Source organism: Mya arenaria, chromosome 11 (assembly GCF_026914265.1).
Source record: "Mya arenaria isolate MELC-2E11 chromosome 11, ASM2691426v1".
Lineage (NCBI taxonomy): Eukaryota > Metazoa > Mollusca > Bivalvia > Myida > Myidae > Mya > Mya arenaria.
The window spans coordinates 28555468-28577356 of record NC_069132.1 but is presented as its reverse complement, the minus strand read 5'-3'; the positions used below and the strand labels follow the sequence as shown (position 1 = coordinate 28577356).

Genomic DNA, 21889 nt, shown 5'->3' with positions numbered 1-21889 from the left:
ATCTCATTTATTTCTACTAAGAAGGAATAAAGTCAATTCTTTTGCCCATAACTGTTAATTTGGCACCTATGCAACAAGCCTGGCATTATAAAAGAGTTCTGTCACATTATCAAAAGCATTTTAATATACATGTACATCACAAAATTATTTTTTTAGTATTCCTTGATACATTAACCTCCCTGAAAAAAACTGGAGCTCTAACCTAATGATTTTATTTGAATTATTATAACACCATGACCCTACTGTTATGGAATGTATGTAATTTGGCTATTTGAATACTTTTATTTTTTACCCTTTGTGAAACAATTTTTGTCATTATATCGTGACCAAGGCGTGTACTTAATATGTAACCTCACTGGACTTATGGCCAAAAAGTTCTTAGCCTTTTGTACACAGAGTAGGTTGAACCCAACATTTCCCAACAATGCAACACTAAAAAAACAACTAAAAAAATATATAGCTTTTTATATTTTATCAACATTTTGATGGACAACTTTGGCTTTCACTGTCATTATTACGAAAAAAATATCATAGCAACAAATAGTAGATGTTACATCAAAAATGCTTTGATAATTCTTAGTCATTGTTTGTTTTTGCAGGTGGGTCTTCAGCTCTGTTAGTATAGAAGACCTTGTGAAACGGAGAATAAACGAGCGCTTAGTTACAGTCAAGCCATCTTTTATAGGTATAATTATGTCTCCCCCTCTCTGGGGGAGACATATTGTTTTTGCCCTGTCCGTCAGTCCGGTAGTCCGTCAGTCCGTCGGTACGTCACACTTCGTTTCCGATCGATAACTGGAAAACCGCATGACCTAGGATCACCAAACTTGGTAGGGAGGTTGGTCGTGAGGTGTAGAGGATCCCTATTGTTTTTGGGGTCACTAGGTCAAAGGTCAAGGTCGCGGCGACCCCCAATATAAAAAAACATTTCTGCTCAAAATCTTGAGAACGGTTTGACCTAGGTTCACCAAACTTGGTAGGGAGGTTGGTCGTGAGGTGTAGAGGATCCCTATTGTTTTTGGGGTCACTAGGTCAAAGGTCAAGGTCGCGGCGACCCCCAATGTAAAAAACATTTCTCACACTTTGTTTCCGATCGATAACTGGAAAACCGCATGACCTAGGATCACCAAACTTGGTAGGGAGGTTGGTCGTGAGGTGTAGAGGATCCCTATTGTTTTTGGGGTCACTAGGTCAAAGGTCAAGGTCGCGGCGACCCCCAATATAAAAAACATTTCTGCTCAAAATCTTGAGAACGGTTTGACCTAGGTTCACCAAACTTGGTAGGGAGGTTGGTCGTGAGGTGTAGAGGATCCCTATTGTTTTTGGGGTCACTAGGTCAAAGGTCAAGGTCGCGGCGACCCCCAATGTAAAAAACATTTCTGCTCAAAATCTTGAGAACGGTTTGACCTAGGTTCACCAAACTTGGTAGGGAGGTTGGTCATGAGGTGTAGAAGATCCCTATTGTTTTTGGGGTCACTAGGTCAAAGGTCAAGGTCGCGGCGACCCCAATGTAAAAAACATTTCCGCTCAATATCTTGAGAATGGTTTGACCTAGGTTCACCAAACTTGGTAGGGAGGTTGATCATGAGGTTTAGAAAACTCCTATATTTTGGGGGGTCACAAGGTCAAAGGTCAACGTCGCTGTGACCTCTAATGTAAAAAAATATTTCCGTGCAATATCAGGAGAATGCTTTGATCTAGGTTCACCAAACTTTGAAGTGAGGTTGGTCATGATGTCTAGTTGATTTTGCGATCAGTTGGTCAAAGGTCAAGGTCACTGACCTTGAGGTGAAGAACCGGTTTCTGCTCAATAACTCAAGAACGTTTACACCCAGGAACTTCATACTTGGTATGCCAGTTAGTCATGACTAGTTGATGGCCCCTATTGATTTTGGGATCAGAAGGTCAAAGATGAAGGTCACAATACTGTGAGGTAAAAAATGGTTTCCGCTCAATAACTAAAGAATGCTTCCACCCAGGAACTTAATACCTGGTATGCCAGTTGATCATGACTAGTAGATGACCTGTATTGATTTTCAGGTCAGTAGGTCAAAGGTGAAGGTGACCTTGAGGTAAAATAACAGTTTCCGCTGATTTACTAAACACAACATGTCCATCATTGATTATTTCTCACCTACGACCACACAATGGGGGAGACATGCGCTTTTTCAAAAAAGCAATCTCTAGTATATATCTTAGTTTTGCATAGCTTTTTGGCAAAACCTAGTGAAAACCAGACTCAGAAAATCATTGTTTAATCTATATATGTGCTTAACCTGCATTGACATACCAACCATTTCTCAATGCGTTTTTTAAAGGTATCATATGATATTGTACCATGTTAAGAGTGTTTCGTTTGTTTTGGTTTATGCCTTAAGTACCATATCTGAACTGCAGCAAGTAGGCCGAGCTTAACCATTCAATAACTAATGTGTGATAAATTACAACACTGTTCAGTTATACTGCCTGCTAGTTAACGAGCTTAACTGTTCAATAACTAATGTGTGATAAATTACAACGCTGTTCACTTGTACTGCAAGGTAGTTAAAAATTGTTTTCCTTGACTACATGTCCATGGTACATGGTACAAAACATTTACATCGCCCACAACCTTTGTGATTGAAATTATACACTTGTGATTTAGCTCTGGTGTATAATTTCATTGTACATGTAAGTGATGTATCTATTTCAAAGCCACCAATATTGACATCTTGTTTGTTAATAGGCCATTTGGAAGTGATAGGGTTTACATTCGGTGACATAACTCCCAGTTTCCGAAGCATCAAGGCGTTTGAGTGTTCAGATGGCGTACCGGGGTTTAAACCAGCGTGTTGGTCAAACATTGCCCAGCCACCAGCAGGGTTGCACAAGATGTCCACATTCCAGATTGTACTTGAGGCGGACATGTCATCCAGATGTGATGAGTTTCGAATGGTGTTTCGGGCCAGAGCAGGCGGTGAAAGGTAGGGGTTTGTCGTATAATGCTTCCGTTTTGCTGACTGAGTGAAGGTTATAGCTCAAATCCTCAAAACTTAGAGTCAAGTTAGCAAAAATGGACACTAATACAAATAAAAGAAATAGTTTGCAAATTATAGAAGAACAAAAACAGTGAGCTTATTCATATTATAATAGACTTTAGTAGTTTGAGAAATCGGACCCAATTTCTCATCAAGTCAAAAATTGTAAGCAAAAACATTAAACAGGCAGGCAGCTCTCATAAATAATGCAGTATTTCATCAAAGGTCTTTTCTAAAAAGTCAATTGTAAATAATTTACTGGTTTTAACTAAAAATAGTTCCTGCAAACTTCATGTTTTTAAATAATCGTAAGGGGAAAAATGTAGTAACACACTGATATACATTCCAGGGTTGGACTTCATTTCGATGTGGCCGTGGAAGAGTTACAAGTCAAGGGCACCTTGCAGGCTGTCCTACATATGTCCATGGAGGTGCCATTCCCTCACATCACCAAAGCAACTATTTCTTTTAATGACACGTAAGTAGTATTGATGCCGTATCATTATTGAAGAAGTACTTATTCTATAAGTATAAAAATTTATAGTTAAATTGTTACATATAAGATATATAAAGGGATAAGTTCAAAAAATATTATTATGCATGAAATGTCCTCAAGTTGTAACATTATGTTACTTATTCTTTGGTGCCTTATTGTATTTTACACTCAGTGACTACAGTACATCAAGTGAAAGCTGTGACACTGTCATAGTTCATCACCAGATGCTGCTGTTTTCATGAACATGTAATGATTTTAACTGTATAGTTTTCTGTCTGCCTTTAAGGGAATAGACACCAGATGATACAATTTCAAAAAAATAAATTAGATTTTCTTCTCTGTTAGTCCAAGTAAGTTTAAAAATGGTGATGGTATATTTATTGACACTCAGAACCTGACTTTCACATGCTAAATATACACACTTCATGGCTTCAAAAAATGATCGACGGTGCAACGAAGCAGTGATTTTTATCAGTGATAAAAATGATTGATAGAAACTTTTGAAGAAGATTTATTCTGCTGAAAAACGACAAAGAGTTTGCTTAAACTGACTTATTGACAGGTTAAAGTGTTCAGCAAATCCCTTTCCACGCTATTTTTAAACAGTGAAATCATTCCACGCTTTTTTAAACAGGGAAATCATTCCACACTAATTTTGAAAAGTGGAAATTCAGCTGAGAGCATGTGTTGGGTGACATGATTTTTGCGTTTATTTTTTAAATCATGAAAATTAAGTATTTTCGGCCATTCAGTAGCACGTATTGACAATCTGAGCTTGTTTTGAGGAAATACTGTATTTGTCGATTTTTGGACCATCTGGTCCCTTTAAAGATTATGAGTAGCAACATATTTCATAGCATTGACAATGTTAATTCATAATTTAGCTTGGAGATTGTAGAAAGAGTTTGCTATATGACTGTTTTTATCAGCAGTATTATATAAGCTGAGCACGATTTGCTGAAACTTTAATAGGGCAAAAGCTATTTCTGTCCTGACAATGATACACGTGTGATTTCATGACAATTAAATGAAGCCTTAAGATAAAAGTCAAGACTGTGCCATAATTTTGGGTAATCTAGTTATTTTGTTTATGGAGGAAAGCCTTAAGGCAAAGATAAGACAAATACAGAAAAGCTGCAATTTGATATTGGCTCAGCACTTCACTTATATAGCCTTTTTTGGCTCTTAAACTGCAGAACATTTTGGCATAATTCGAAATAATTCCAAGAAAAATACCAGTTTTGTTAATGAAAAATAGATGAGAATACTAGGAATCGAAGGAAAAATTGGGTTAACTTCAGTTAGGATGGTTTCATTTAATATAAATTTCTTTAGATATTGTTTTTTTTTACCTAATGTCCTATTAGACATACCAGTACGCTGTCTTTTGAGACCCTAGAGCTAAATTATAAAATCATTTTTCCCCATGATGTAAACTTTAAAGCTGCACTCTCACAGATTTACCATTTTTACAACTTTTTTATTTTTTGTCTTGGAAAGAGCAAAGTTTTGCATAAATATCTGCAAACCAATGATATAGGATTGCTGACAAAAAATCTGATCGTAGATTTTCATATTTCTGTTCGAAAATTAATATTTCATGGCCTAAACTGTTACTTTACAGTTTAAGAAAAATGCATAAAACATCAATTTTTTAACTTAAATACAAAAATCTGCCATCTTATTTTTTGTCAGCAGTCTTATTTAACTGGTTTTCATGGAGTTTCGCAAAAATTGGCTCGTTCCAAGACAAAAAATAAAAAAAAATGTCAAAATGTTCAATCTGTGAGAGTGCAGCTTTAATATAATAAATCAACTAACCAAATGTCCCAATATTAGTTGACTTAGAATTTAATATCTGAGTAACTATGGGATGTATTGCATTGAGACCTTATGTAATGATACTCAACCATCCAACCTCATTAATTAATCAAGTAAAATAACTTTGCATTTAAAAAAAACTCTGGTTAAGGTAACACCATTTAAATAATTTTTTCCTCAAATAAACCATGTATTGCATTGAAACTTGTCTGATGTGTTCCAAACTATATAACTTACTTAATTAATCAAGTTAGATAACTCAACTTTGCATATAATGCAAATTATATCACTTTATTATGCAAATTCTGATTAATGTTTTGCATGTAATCTAATTTTAAAGTGAAACATACATATTTTACCAAAACTGAAATCCATAATCTAAAAAGCAACAGAATATTTGAACGCACATTTTTTGTGACAGCTCTTGTATGGGGAGTGCAGAGGAATTTCACTTACTCATGAAGGTTTTTTATTGGTTTAAGAAAACATGTGCAACATTTTAGCTTGTCCTTTTCGACTATTCGAAGAATAAAGAGAGCTATCCTAGTCACCCGAGTGTCGGCGTCGGCGTAATCACTTATGTTAAAGTTTTTGTACCACCTCAAATATATTAAAAGTCCATTGACATATGGCTTTGAAACTATGCACACTTGTTCACCATCATGCCCCCAGCCTGTACTCAGGAGTAGGTAACTCTATCAAGCATTTTGACAAAATTAGGCCCCTTTTTTTTACTTAGAATTTATGTTAAAGTTTGCGTACCACCTCAAATATTTTCAATGTCCATTGACATCTGGCTTTGAAACTTTGCACACTTGTTCACCATCATGCCCCCATCCTGTACACAGGAGGAGGTCACTGTATTGAGCATTTTGACAAATTATGCCCCTTTCTGACTTAGAATTTTCATTAATGTTTGCGTACCACCTCAAATACTTTTAAATTCAATTTATGTAAATATCTCAGCACATCATGTATTGCATTGAAATCTAATCTAACAGTGATCCATGCATGTTTCGCCAAAACTTTTCAATCCATACACCGAAAAGCGGCGGAATAGTCGAGCACGCTGTCTCTGTGACAGCTCTTGTTCAAAGTTATTGTCATCCCCTTTGTGTCATTGTCCGCATCTTGATAGTGCAAAAACCTTAACGTTGGCCATAACTCAAGTCAAATAGCCATTCAAAAGCCAGAGAAAATATGGGCATGCATTGCAAAGCAATAAATCTGGCTTACTTAATGCACTTTTTTGACTGAGAGACATGATGGATGAGTCTAACTTATAAGTCCACTGTTTTCTTGGTTTAGAATGAACTACATGTACAATAAAACGTACAACTTGAATAAAGGGTAAAAATTCACAGTATTATGGGATTCAAGTACCGGTACACATTGTTGTTACCATATTTTCCATTGGATTTGCCTACCTGGTAACCTGGTTCAAGAAAATTGTTTAACTCTATGGTACAATGTATCTATAATCTATGTATGACATTATTAAAGTCCAATTTGTTCACTTTCTGCATGACACATTTTTTGGAATGATAGCTAAATTTGGCATATAACACTAATTTGTTAATTTTTTCTTAGACATTATACATGAGAGATAGAATTTAATAAATAAGTTTTCTGAAATTAATATTTTTAATTAAACAAACTGTTTTTTGGTGGGATTTAATGTTGGCACTCGCTATGCATTTTGTAAATAAAAGATTTGATTTAAATTCCTAAGTACCCTCATTTCAGAGTCTAAATTGAATTATGATGAATGTGATAATTTATATAGTATATTAGACATAATATTTAATATAATCAAATAAAAATTAATGTCATAAATACTAATTTTATTATTTACAGCACTAAATAGGTAAAATGTCATTATTTATAGTGTGTGTATTGAAGAGTGTGCGTATTTTAAATTCTATATATTTATAATGACACATCAAAAGCTACTACACTAACTTTTTTTTATGGTTGCCTCATGCAACAACATTTATTTCTGTGCTGTATGACATTATGCTGAACAGTTGGAAAGTCCATTCCTTTTTTAGCTCGACTATTCGAAGAATAGGAGGGCTATACTACTCGCCCCAGCGTCGGCGTCCGGTTAAAGTTTTAGGGCAAGTTGGGATTTTCACTTGTAAGTCCAATACCCTACATTCAATTGACTTAATACTTCACGCAGATGTTCAGGGCCATCACATGATGAGGTTAGATAACTCCATATTATTCTTAACACAGATTATGGCCCCTGATTGACTATGGAACTTAGGTTAAAGTTTTAGGGCAAGTTGGAATATTTATTAATAACTTCTATATCCTTTGTTCAATTGACTTAATACTTCACACAGTTGTTCAGGACCATCACACAATGAGGTTACATAACTCCATATTATCCTCAATACAAGTTATGGCCCCTGATTGACTTAGGTTAAAGTTTTAGGGCAGGTTAAAGTTTTAGGGCAAGTTGGGATTTTCACTTAAAACTCCAATACCATTCATTCAATTGACTTAATACTTCACACAGATGTTCAGAGCCATCACATAATGAAGTTAGATAACTCCATATTATCTTTTATACAAATTATGGCCCCTGATTGACTATGGAACTTAGGTTAAAGTTTTAGGGCAGGTTGGGATATTGTTTAATTACTTTTATACCCTTCATTCAATTGACTTAATACTTCACACAATTGTTCAGGACCATCACCCAATGAGGTTACATACCGGTAACTCCATATCCTTAATACAAGTTTTGCCCCTGATTTACTTAGGTTAAAGTTTTAGGCGAGTAAAAGTTAAGGGCAAGTTGGGATTTTAATAAAAAAACTTCTATACCGTTCATTGAATGCACTTAATAAAATTCAAAATTATTTACGACCATCTTTTAACAAGAAACATAACTCTGTTTATTTTTTTTATTTTTTTTTATTTTCTTTGAAAGGCATATTTGTATATTCTTAACCACATTTTCATAATGGGAAATCAAGTTATTTGAATGACTTGTGTCATTGTTTGGGCAGGCTGGTGGGAGGGAAGCATCAAAGTCACCTTATGTATCGAATAATTTTAGTAAGGTTTGACATAAAGAGACCAAACTTGGTATTATTACATCGTTATTGTATTTTAAGTCAAAGCGGCGTAGTCGAGCGCGCTGTCTTACGACGGCTCTTGTTATAATCATTCTACCTGAGGAAACCAATGCTTTATGTTATAAACTGTCACCATATTGTGTTATAATCGTTGGCAGCCAGGAAATTTTCTTCCATCACACTTCATAAATACGGTTGGAAAATATACTGACAAAATCTTCTTTATATGAATATGCCTGAGGCAGGGTAGACAACTTTTCTTCCAATGAAATGGCATGTTATAACTAAATACTCTTCAATAACCCTGAACTGTCAATTGTCTCTGTAGGCAAGTTTCATCAACTCTTTTAAAATTTGTAATGATCCTGCAGACTGAGTTCAAAACCAACTTTCACCAGAATACCAACAAGAAAACATCAGTATGAGTGTCTGTGCATGTTCCGCATTGGTTCCTCACTGCAGAACAAAATATTAATGAACATAAATTATTTATGATTGCAAGATTTTCATAGCCTAATCGCTCACGGGTTACATTGAATCATAGTGCAGTAGTTTATCAGTGGCATCCGACAAAGCATATTTCCAGGAAATGAAGTTACAATTAAATGATTTAAAACTTGATAAAACAAAGAAGCAAAAGAGCAAAATACATGTAGCTGACACCTCCCTGTTTCATCTTGAAGAAAACAAATCTCAGACAAAAAATTGAAGCCAGTTGATTTTAAATTCTTTCAAAATATTGAGATCTCCTTACACCTTGAGACTGGTGTTGTTCTACAGGTGTCCGCCTCTCTCCCAATTGGTTTTGGGTTTGAACCCCACAAGCAGTACTTTCTTAGAGCAGTTACAAACAACAAAAATATTTCATTTCTTTATTTTATCTTAATCTTAATCCATGCAATAAGTGTGATATAACCAGTACGTACTAACTAGATGCGAAATGACACAAAATGTATTATTTTATTCTTTCTGATAATTATTGATTAATCTTATGAATTAGTTAGTCTGTCCATCCGATATCCAATAATCAATCATGAATATCCAGCTGATTGCCCATCACCAGTGATATGGTATATGACCGAAAATGTTCATAGATTTTAAAATCTGAATTGTTTCTGTAATATATCAGTTTAAAGTAGTTTTATTGCCACTTAATCTACTACAAAATTCAAAATGATTTATTGTAAATGAGATAATGTTCTACCCTTCTTAAACACATAAGACATGAACAGTCACAAAATTGCCTACTCTGTGTTAATCTTCAAACTATATCCAATTTAAAGTTCATGTTGATTTAACTAATGACGACAATAAGGTCATCTTAATGATAATTGTGACATACATAAGCCCATTTTTAGCAAGGATGTCCACTTAATTATACTCCTGACAAACGAAGTTTGAAGTGGGAACTAAATGGAATCTAAATAACAATGGTAAAGCACAATTAGAGGAAGGGATGTATATAACCATAACTCTATTTTAGCTAATAACAGAGTTATTGCCCTTTGGTACCTTTTCTTGTCTGAAGCATAACTTGAAAACTTCTAGATTGAATCTAAAAACATCACACAATGGTAAAGCACAGTATGAGGAAGTGCAGTGTATATGAACTATAAATCTCTGTTTCTGCATTCCATAGTTATTGCCCTCTGTTTTTTCTTTTTCTGAGCATAACTTGAAAACTACTAAATAGAATTTAAATAAACTTCATATAATTATAGAATAAAATGAGAGGAAGTGCAGTGTACAAGAGCATAACTCCATTTTAGCTTATTACAGAGTAATGTTTTTTGTTCCTTTTTTCTAGTCCGGAGCATAACTTGAAAATGATCGGATGCAATTTAATTAAATTTTATACATTATGATAGAACATGATGAGAGGAAGTTTAGCATACAGGAATTACAGTGAAACTGCATTCCCTCAAACAAGCGGTTGTTCGAGAACCGGCGTTCCCTCGAGGTCAGAGCTTGGTCCCGAAATTTTTTCCTTCTATTTTCATATAAAATATACCCACGCTGCATCGAAACCTAATTATGTCGAGCAGTCCAGCAATATCCTCGGTCCCAAGTACAAAAATCGTGCACAAAACCTTATGGCACATAATTTCGGACATAATTTCGCACTTTTTCCCGAACGTGTGTTCCAAAATAAACAAACAATTGCTAGGTGTTAAAAAATTTGCAAGTTGTAAAAATTACAATGACAGTTGAAAGGCAATTGGATTAGGTGTGAAAAACCGTTTTTCACTGATATTAGTTGATATGGGCATTTGAGATAATAATTATGAGAAGTTAATGACGAGAAGTTAACGCTTTAGATGTGGTCAGAAGGTTTTTTGAATTCACTGCCGATGCTGACTGTGATCTTTAGACGCTCTGTATGCTGTAACGTCACATTACGATTGAACAGTTTCGCGAAACCGACAAGATGCGCCAATCAACAATCCTTGATTTTGCGAAACTTAAATCGGACTAATGCCACAATATGTACTGTCATTCAAATGTTGCTTGTTACAAAAATGTGCTTTTTTGTTAAAATAAACATTTCTGTTTATTCATTTATTGTTTTTTCTTTTGCGTTTTACATTTAGTTTATGTCAACATTTGAACATATTAGCCATTTCCACAACGCAACACATAATCGATGTCTAAGTAAACAGTCTGTTTGACGTCTTCAAACTTAAAACACACTGAAAGATATTTTATATCAAACTGGAAAATTGAAAATCGGGTCGTTCGAAACATCGGTTCCCTCGAGGTTTTGGCTCGGTCCCTGGCGACCTCGAGCGATCGCAGTTTTACTGTATTACTATATTTTAGCATTCAATAACAACAACACAAACAGCAACAACAACAGCAAGACCCAACAGAAGTACACATTTGAATGGTGGCATTTTCCCATTTTCCCTTTAGAGTGTTTTCAATGTGTAAATGACTTCTGGTGTCCCATGAATTGATTTGAATAAAAATCATAATCATCAGACAAGGAAATACCTAGTACACTGAAAACACAAGAGATTCTTTGATATCTGATTAAAAAAGTTGTTTTGTTGCTGTATCCGATATCTATTATGGAAATTACTCCGTCTAGCAAGAAGGTTTAACTCTGTCTTGAAAGTAGGTTTCACAACAGAATGTCAGAAATTACAAATCTTTGTGGTCCATAGTTCCGCATTAATTTTCAATCTGCTGTCTTAAATCATTACCGAAAGAAAATTAGAATTCTCATAACAACACGCAATTCTGTTGACTTGCAAGCATTGGCAATTTTCTAGCAAAACATATTTATAATGTAAATTTGTAAAGTAAATTAAATATGGAAACTCGTACAAAAATCTGAAATAACTTACTTTTTTTAGCAATTTAGTAGGTAACTAATATTTTTTTTGCAATATTGTTGCTTTTTAGCATATGTTATAGGTAAAAAATAAGTTATCACATTTCTGAAGGTAAACATTTATAATAAACAAAATGTTTCTAATTTTCATTTTCTGAAACAAACAACAGTTTAAGGTTTAAATAATGACTTGTATCCTTAGAAAAAGGCCCAGAAGAAAACAGAAGATGTATCATCTGCTGCAATCCTTACATCATCAGCATCCACATTACTTTTTTCTTTACACTTCAAACATAAAATTGACTGACAAAATCTTGTTTATGTGATTAACCATGAGGCAGGGGAGACAACTCTTCTTTCAGTGAAATGGCATGTTACAATTAAATACTCTTCAATAACCCTGTACTGTCTTTTGTTTCCGCCGGCCTGTGGTCAATGTGGCTGGTTTTAAAATTGTAGTGATCAGGCTGACTGAGTTCAATTTGAGCTTTCACCAGACTACTTTTTCTTCAGGATTAGTATGAGTGTCTGTGAATATGTAAAAGTTTGATTTCCAGAGAAGTCTGACCTTGCGGAACCAATGAAACTGCCTCATTTATCATTCATAATTACTAGATTTTCTCAGCCAAATTGGCCATGCTACACAACAGAGGCATATAGGGGGTATCCGTCAATGCAATGCTTATGACTATACATTATTTTGTATTTTCAGTCCAGAGGTTTGGTTCAATGTGACAGTGTTAAAGGCCTTACAACTGATGGAGATACCCCTGATAAAATCCTGGATCCATATCAACGTTATGGAGGGAATCACTAGAGGTGAGATGGTCTAAATTGCTAGCCTGTCTTTTTTTTTTTTTTAAATCAAAGCTTGACCTACTGCAATGACCTGTGTGTCATCATCACCACTGTCATCAGTGTTTGTATGCAAAACTAAAATGTTCGGCATTACTTGGATAACATTTGGAGATTTTTACCTGAAACATGGTACACATGTTAAAGGCACTTGTTTGAAGTTTATAAGTATTTTGTTTCTTTTGAATTGTTGAAATTGAGATACATTACCAGTACATAGAGGATAATTGTTTGTTTCAGTATAAGATCGTGATATATTTCACTGAGTGAGCACCAAAAGATATATTCACTTTTGGTGTTCATGAGGTGAAATATGTCACTTTGTACCTCAAAACAAACAATTATCCTCTATGTACTGATATATGCCTAAAAATGTTGTTTAAAATAATTTAATAACGCTTTTATAGAAAACATGCCAATTTGTATGCACACATGACATCATTTTTTAAATGACGTTCTTGAAATTGTGTCCCAGCCCTGTGCGTGCTAATACGTTTGAATTGAAACTAGAAGGGGGCTAAAATTTTAAACAGTGAAAAATATTATTTTTATTTCACTGATCAATCTTTATAAACCGACAGAAAGCATATAACATTAACTTTTATTAACAAATGCCAAACAGCAACTGACAGATACTCAGTAAATCCAAGCCTAAAATGATTCAATTTTTTAAAGCATTACTTAGGCAACTACTTTACTTGATAATAATATGACCTATAACTAATAATGAATTGTTCTGCTAAAAGTAAACCAAACCAAAAAGCAATGCTTTTAATGTTGGTAACATTCATGTGTATTATTTGATAAAGTCACAGATTTTCCTTTCAGATATCTAGTAAGTTATTGTCCTGCTGTTTCGAAGTAATTAAGGTGTTTATTTTGTCTCAGAATGACATTTTTGTCTATGTATGTCTAAAGAAATAAATTCAAGGATATATTTAGCATCATGGCCAGCACTTACCGTGTTTTAATGACAAATAAGAGAATAGTGAATAGCAATGGCACAGTGGAATAATGAATCATTTCCAAAAGCAGATGCAGAATCCGGGTATACAAATTGGCCTAGTCGCTCAGATATGGGAAAGTTTCAATAAAAAAAATGTGAAATATGTCAGGGTTTTTGGGCATTTACACCACTTTCATGGATGAAAGTTTGCAGGTTTATACCAGATTTTTTTTTTAAAGACTCCAGGAGTCATAGTTCTGAATTGTGTAATTCCAAATGAGTTTTCCCAACAGGGGTGGGGGGGATTGATTTAAAACTCATCCCCAAAGGACTTGAATTATGCTGTCATAGATTTAAAAAAAATGTTTGCTTTGCCCACGTGAATCCCAACATTTTCTTTTCCCTGTACCGAATGGGGAGGCCTTAGCAGCCCTATGGCCTCTAGACTATTTTTCAGCTTTTAAACTTTACCCAGTTTTACCAATGCACTTTGTTTGTAGCTTATGCAATCATCTTGATGCAGTTTATGTTATTTCTTGGATGTTGTTTATGCTAGAACCCAAATGGGATTTATGCTAGCATCTGGCTTAAGTAGAACCTGGATCTGTACTAGCATCTTGATGTAGTTTTATTCTAGCCCAGTATTGTTTATGCTAGTATCTGGATGTATTGAAAGCTACCATCTGGATGTACTTTAAGCTACCACCTGGGTGTAGCTTATGCTAGCACCATTATGTAGTTTTTGCTAGATTCTTGATGATTATTATGCAAGTGACTGGATTTAGTTTACACTAGTTACTCGATGTGTTTTATGCTAGTGACTGGATGTAATGTATGCTAGTGACGGGATGTATTTTATGCTAGTGACTGGATGTTGTTTATGCTAGTAACTGGATGTAATGTAAGCTAGTGACTCGATGTATTTTATGCTAGTGACTGGATGTAATGTATGCTAGTGACTGGATGTATTTTATGCTAGTGACTGGATGTTGTTTATGTTAGTGACTGGATGAATTTTATGCTAGTGACTGGATGTATTTTATGCTACTGACTAGATGTTGCTTATGTTAGTGACTGGATGTATTTTATGCTAGTGACTTGATGTTGTTTATGTAAGTGACTGGATGAATTTTATGCTTTTGACGTGATGTTTTTTGATGCAATGTACTTTACTGACTGGATGTATTTTATGCTTGTGACTGGATTAATTGTTTATGCTAATGACTAGATGAATTTTATGCTTGTGACTGGATGTATTTTATGAAAGTGAATGGATGTATTTTATACTAGTGACTGAATTAAGCTTACGCTTGTGACTGGATGAGGCTTATGCTGTGGATTTTGCTAGGATCTGGATGTAGTATATGCTAGCAACTGTATGTGGAATGAGCTAAAATGTAGCATTGGATGAGTTTATGCCTACATCTCGATGAAGTCTATGCTAGCAATTAAATGTAGTATATGCTAGCAACTGGATGTGGAATGTGCTAAAATGTAGCATTGGATGTAGTTTATGCCTACATCTCGATGAAGTCTATGCTAGCAATTAAATGTAGTATATGCTAGCAACTGGATGTGGAATGTGCTAAAATGTGGCATCTAGATGTAGTTTATGCTAGCATCTGGTCGTTGTTTACACTGGCATCTGGATGTGAAATTTGCTAGCATCTGAATGCAGTTTATGCTAACATCTGGATGTAGATTTAGATAGTATATAGACACAGTATATGCAAGTAGCTGTTGAAGCCAGATCCTAAGGGAGCCTGAATATTATGTTTAGATATAGAATGTTCAAATGCCCTTTGAAAATACTGATAAAAGTAGGATGACATTAAAACGAGAACATGCCTTTTGTGATGAAACTGATTTTTGCCATTTGCAGAGGCAGTGCGCATGATTTTTGAACATTATAATCATTCACACACATTGATACATTACCTAACTGTTTTATTCTGAAGGCAGGTTTTGAGAAAGTTGACATTATCCCATCATCTGGGGAGAGTTTTAGCTGCTTGTGAAATGTGATATTTCATAAAATGAACAGAAGTTGCATTAAGATATATGATATGATAATGGTGAGCTGGAAAGGTTACAAAAATATTTCGAACAATGAAGCCTTATTCGAGAAAATAATTATCTGTACAGAGATTCTAACATGCAAGCAAGCATGTGTGTATAAAACCTGAAGTAATAAACATGCAACTAGAATATTAATTTAGTTTAGTGAGTTGCACTTAAATTTATTGAGAAAAAATAGAGTATTTTCAATACACGACAGTTTTTCTGCAAGTAAATTAAATTTTATGATAAAACAGGATGAAACTTTTTGAAAAATCATTTTGTTATTCTTCATCAAATAAAAGATAAATTATAACTTTTCAAAAGCGGAATAGCCCAATATATATGAACCCAGGCATGCGTTTTACATGGATAATTTCCCCTTTCTGATTCAGATGTCAGTGTTGACAGGAAGTTGCCGAAATCAAATTGTATGTGTCTTTTTAAATAAATTTTGACTACAGTATTAGAATGTTGTTAATATATCATGGTGTTTGCAAACATGTTTAAGATTTTACTTTTGTCGTTTTTTCAGCATTGGTGGACCCTGGTAAAATTGACATCCCCTTTTCCAAGGCAGGGCCTGTCAGTGCATTGCAAGTTTTCCCTCATGTTAAACAGGAGCTGGGTAAGATATTACATTCGTATCATATAATATTAAAACTATAAATTCTTTATTTTAAAAGAAGAAAAAAATGTCATGGTTTTGTGAAAGCCTATGGATGGTGGTTTTTAGTGTGCAAAAGTCTTTAAGCTTGGCCGTAGCTCAAAAACTACTCGAGGATTTCAAGTGAATCTTGGTACATTTTTAACCAGAGACTATAAGAACATGTATGTTTGTGTGTAGGTAGCTTATGTGAAGAGCTAGCTTAGGATTGCTTTTGAGGTGAGTGGGGTCATGGTCACTGTTACTTAAAATATCCAGCCAATAACTTAGTCAAGTGTTGATGGATGGTGATCGAAGTTAGTGTGTAGGTAGCTAATATGTGAAGAGCTAAGCTTTGGATTGCTTTTTAGTGGCAGGTTCAAGGTCAAGGTCACTGTTACTTAACATAAAAATGGTTTCAATCAATAGCTTAAGTTAGAACTGATGGGTAGTAATGAAAGTTGGTGTGTAGGTAGCTTATGTGAAGAGCTAGCGTGGGATTGCTTTTTAGAGGAGAGGGTCAAGGTCAAGGTTACGGTTACTAAAAATACAAAAATGGTTTCCACCCAAAAATTTAAGTTAGAATTGATGGAAACTAAACACTAAACAAGATACTAATCTAGTTATTAAGTACAGTTCGGATCAAATTTGTATATACGAAGATGGGACACATTTATGTAGGGAATAGTATTAAAGTCACTGTCTCTTTCTAATAAGTTGGGTCCAATAATTGATCTTATTAAATGCTTCAAAGATAGGTCTTAGCCACAATTAGCTGAACTGAATATTGGTATAATGTTAAACTCTTACAAAATATTTTGTATGACTATTTCTTTTGATGTATCATATTTAAAGTAAAAATGAGGTGAAATATCATATGAGTTTAATGAATAACCTACGTCCGTGACGGTTGATATGTCATCTACCTAGGGTATTGTACGTGGGATATGTAGAGCATCTTGAATTTGATACAACTTTAACAAGATCTTCTTATTAGCTATATGATATAGACAATGTATCACTAAGTAAACACTTTTTTCCAAGAATATGGAAGTCTAAGAATAACCTTTTTCTAACTAAGACTCTTAGACATAAATTGCTTCTTAATTACTTCTAAAACAACTTTGTTGTCCTCTTCTGTCACACAAATGATCTAATTATTGCAACATATTGTCACTTTAATGTCATGATGAGTTTCCTCGAGATGTGTCTTATTTGTCTGAAAAAAGAAGTGCATGTTCCAGTTTTAGTATCTTAATTTACTTTACGTAGGAGTTATATAGTGTCTTACTTCTTTGCAGGTTGTTTTACTGTGACCACCTTTGTAAGAAATCCTTAAAAATTACATAGTTCAGGGAAAAAAAATTGTATTTACTAATCTATATAGACTCTATGGTAAACCATGTATTTTTAACAAACCCTATTGCTAGGTCAGAAAGTTCATGTTCTAAACTATGGATAGGTATTTTTGACATGAATTTAAATATGCAATGTCACAAAAAGGGGAAAAAAACAATAACAGCATAAAATATTTAAAAAAAACCCAGACATTTAATAAGAAAGCACTGAAGTGTTTGTAAGATACTGCGTACTCCGTTAAAGAAATTAATACAACTGAATGTACTATATATTTTCAGCTCAAGGTGTGTTGACCATTCAGATAAAGGGAACGCCATCAGAGGATTCAGGTATTGAAATGTTAAATTAGAATTCAGATATTGGAAGCCTCTAGAATCTGTTTGTTTTAGATCCATTAGCAATATGCAAAATCAAGTCTTGAATATATTACCTAGAAAATATACAGTTTCTGTTATGGATTCAGAATCAGTAAGTCACTTTCTGCCCTGGTTTTAAGAGAATATATCAACTTTCTGTCTTGGTTTCTCAAGAAAATATCCACTTTCTTACATGGTTTCAGGAAAAGATATTCACTTCTGGCACAGGTTTAAGGAGTAGATATTCCCTTATTCCCACAGATTTTAGGAAAAGATACCCACTTCCTGGCCAGGTCTCAGGAGAACACACCTACTTTCTGTCATGTATTTAGGAGAAAATCCACTTTCTGCCCTGATTTCAGAAGATATTCAATTCTGCCCGCAGGTTTAAGGAGAAGACATTCACTTCTGCCCTCAGGTTTCAGGAGAAAATATCCACTTTCTGTCCGGGTTTCAGAAGATATTCAATTCTGCCCACAGGTTTAAGGAGAAGACATTCACTTCTGCCCTCATGTTTCAAGACAAGATATCCACTTTCTGACCTGGTTTCAGGTGAACAACATACCTATTTTCTGTTCTGTATTCAGAAAAAAAAGTTCAGTTTCTTCCTGAATTCAGGAAAAGACATCAACTTTTGGCCCTGGTTTAAGGAGAGGATATTTCTTTCTTCCTTCAGTTTCCAGGAGAAGATGTCCACGCTCTGCCATAGAATTCAGAGGGAAATTTCCCTTTCTGAATAAGTAATTCACTTTTTTCCTGATTTCAGGGGAAGGTATTCACTTTCTGCCCCGGTTTCAGGAGAAAACTCTCACTATTTGCCCTGGTTTCAGAAGAAAATATTGTCTTTCTGCTCTCAGATGTCAGGAGAAGATGACCATTTTCTGTCCTATGGTTTCAGGAAAAGATATCCACTCTCTGCCTGTTCAGTTTCAGGAAAAGATATCCACTCTCTGCCTGTTCAGTTTCAGGAAAAGAAATACACTCTCTGCCTGTTCAATTTCAGGAAAAGATATACACTCTCTGCCTGTTCAGTTTCAGGAAAAGATATACACTCTCTGCCTGTTCAGTTTCAGGAAAAGATATACACTCTCTGCCTGTTCAGTTTCAGGAAAAGATATACCCTCTCTGCCTGTTCAGTTTCAGGAAAAGATATCTTCTTTTCGCCAACAGGTTTCAGGAGAAGATATCCACTTTCTGTCCTGGTTTCAAGAGAAAATAACTACTTTATATTTGATTTCAATAACACATTTCCTCTTCTGGTCTAATTTCTGAAGAAATTTTCCAATGCCTGTTTGGAAAAGATATTGTCTTTCTGATATAGTTTAAAGAAAAAAAAAGACATTTTTTCATATACATGTATTCCACTTTCTGCTCTGCTCTCAGAGAAGATGCTCATATTCTTTCAGGAGAGGACATACACTACACCAGACTGAGGCTGGGCAAGTGTAAGAGGCAAACCCTGGAGCTGCCAGCCACCCAGGCCTGGGAGGATTGCTGCTCATTCTTTGTCTTCAACCTTGTTAAAGAGAAGGCAAACATTATTTAAATGCTTTGGTTTTAAATAAAATACAGATTTTAGGTTTAGCAGTGGAGTTTGTTTTAGATTGTTTTTGTGTGTTTTTTTTCTTTTGTTTTATAGCTCAGGGTGAGCTATTGTGGTACTTTGTAGGGGCATCCAGATAAAATAGGTCACAAGGTCAATTGTTAGAAAACTTCTTTTATTCAATAGAAGCTGCATTTTTCCTCAGATCCTCATGAAACTTGGTTAGGATATTTTCATAGGTTTTGAAGTATCTTATAACAATACTTATAGGCACATTTGTTTAATTCTGCTAAAATGGTAGTGTACCAGAGTGAGCGCTTTATGGCCATCATGGTTTTGGTTATCAAAATCAGCGAGGTTCATGAAACCTATTTCAGTTTAATCCAGCATGAGAAAACAGTCTTTTTTTGTCATGAAGTAAGAATTAGGTTTGAGAAGAAGACAAAGATCCATTGATGTTGGATTCAATATCATGCTTTGTTCTATAATTATTTTTCAATGATGCATTGAAAAAGAAAGATCCTTGTATTCTGTTGCATCTTGCAAGTTTATTTTAATGAATGTATTGTTTTTGCAGTTAAATGTTAAGCACAAGTGTAAGCGTCTTCTCACCACAGTGACCTTGGAGCAGCACGACCTTGAACTTTCATCATTCCCATTCACCATAACCAAGCAGTAAGTGCTTTTAATGATAACTCCTTATCTAAATATAACTGTAACATTTAATGAAGAGTTTTAAATGGCATTTTTTTCATACAGAATTATAACACTAGACACATTTTAAAGCACTGTTTTAAGATGTTTCATATTTTAAAACCTTTATTTCATGCCTGTATCATGGGCTGCAAACTTTCCTGAAATATGAGCACCGGGGGATGTATGATTTAATAACTTCTATGTGATATTATGTTCTAAGTTTACCCATTGGAGTTGAAAGCATTTTATCAATCACTATATGATTTTATAAGTCATTTGGGGGATCCTTTTTAAGCCAGATATTTGAAACAACACACCAGAGTAAAAAAAAATTGTTACTAATTTCAGATTAAGTCATGAGATTAAAAACAAGGATGGCAGTAAATTGAATCTGGTTATGGATTACTCCCCCTTGCCACCCATAAACCTGGATGAGGAGGAAGCTGTTAATGTATTACAACGTAAGTAGTCTGAACTTGACCTTTATAACACTTTAAGGCAGTCAATGTATTACAGTGTCAGAAGTGTGACCTTGACCTCTATGAAGCTTTATGAGGTGGCCAGTGGATTACAACATAAGTATTGTGACCTTGACCTTAAGGAACGTTTATGAGGCAGTCAGTGCATTACAACATAGTGAGTGCTACCATGACCTTCATGAGGCTGTATGGTCAGTCACAGTATTATAATGATAGAAGTGTGACATTGACCATAATAAAGCTTTATGAGGCAGTCAAAACATTGCAACACAAGAAGTGTGACATCCACCTTGATGAAGCTTTATGAGGCAGTCAGTGGATTACACTAAGTATATTTGACCTTTTTAAAATATAGTCTGATCTTGACCTGTAGGAACATTAGAAAGAGTCAAAGAATGTTACTACATTTTAAAACAGTTTTTTTTCTTAAATATGCAAAATTCATGTAGACAGTCAATGTTTTACAATGTATTGACATTCATCTTTATGAAAATTAGGAGGCCAGGAGCCATAATGTATCACAGTGTAAGTACTGTGACCTTAACTTCATTAAATAAAAAATATTGCAAGGATTGTAAAAGCGTTGAATGTAGCTGAAATCTCACTTCATGTAAACATATTTGGCAGGATCTGGTGTGCTGTTTGTATGTGTGCACTGTGCCAACAATGTGATCGCTTCGGACAAAACAGGCTCCTCAGACCCATACTGTGTTGTTTTCTGTGATAGACGAAGGGTAAGTCACAAAAAGTGTTGATAATTCGTTAAAATCATACACAAAGTTGATATTGTCATACATACAATATACATTCATTGCAGATATGTTCAATACACCCTTGTAGAAATTTTATTTTGATGTATGTTTGTGAAAAAGAAACAAAGTTACAGTTAATATATAGCAAGAATGCCTTTTGCAATGAAGTACACAGACTAGTACGCAAGGTGCCTTTTAGGGTTGTAATGTTGTCTCTGTAGTTATGTCAACAACAAAAAATACAGCTGATATAACCAGAAATAAATCAAGCAGATAGTGTGCTGTATGCTATTAATTTAGTTATTTATTACCACAAGGAGAAAGGTAATACTGTATGATATTAGCTTTTAACTATTAGCTATCTCCTCAATCCTTATGATGATATATGGAGAAATTGTGTTGTTCCAATGTTATTATGTTCGTGAGATGAGTACTT

General features: G+C 34.6%; 1 protein-coding gene across 9 annotated transcripts in view; it reads left to right on the top strand.

Annotated features, from left to right (window-relative positions):
• The window catches only part of LOC128208152 (uncharacterized), a 60272-nt gene that overhangs the window by 12852 nt on the left and 25531 nt on the right, over positions 1 to 21889 (top strand). For all 9 annotated transcript variants that reach the window (XM_052911557.1, XM_052911554.1, XM_052911551.1 and 6 more), the window contains exons 2-11: positions 600 to 685; positions 2726 to 2963; positions 3367 to 3495; positions 12476 to 12582; positions 16158 to 16250; positions 17906 to 17956; positions 19390 to 19514; positions 20104 to 20201; positions 20571 to 20683; positions 21329 to 21435. In XM_052911557.1, coding sequence (XP_052767517.1) covers positions 600 to 685; positions 2726 to 2963; positions 3367 to 3495; positions 12476 to 12582; positions 16158 to 16250; positions 17906 to 17956; positions 19390 to 19514; positions 20104 to 20201; positions 20571 to 20683; positions 21329 to 21435 — 1147 coding nt within the window. The remainder of the gene's footprint in view (positions 1 to 599; positions 686 to 2725; positions 2964 to 3366; positions 3496 to 12475; positions 12583 to 16157; positions 16251 to 17905; positions 17957 to 19389; positions 19515 to 20103; positions 20202 to 20570; positions 20684 to 21328; positions 21436 to 21889) is intronic.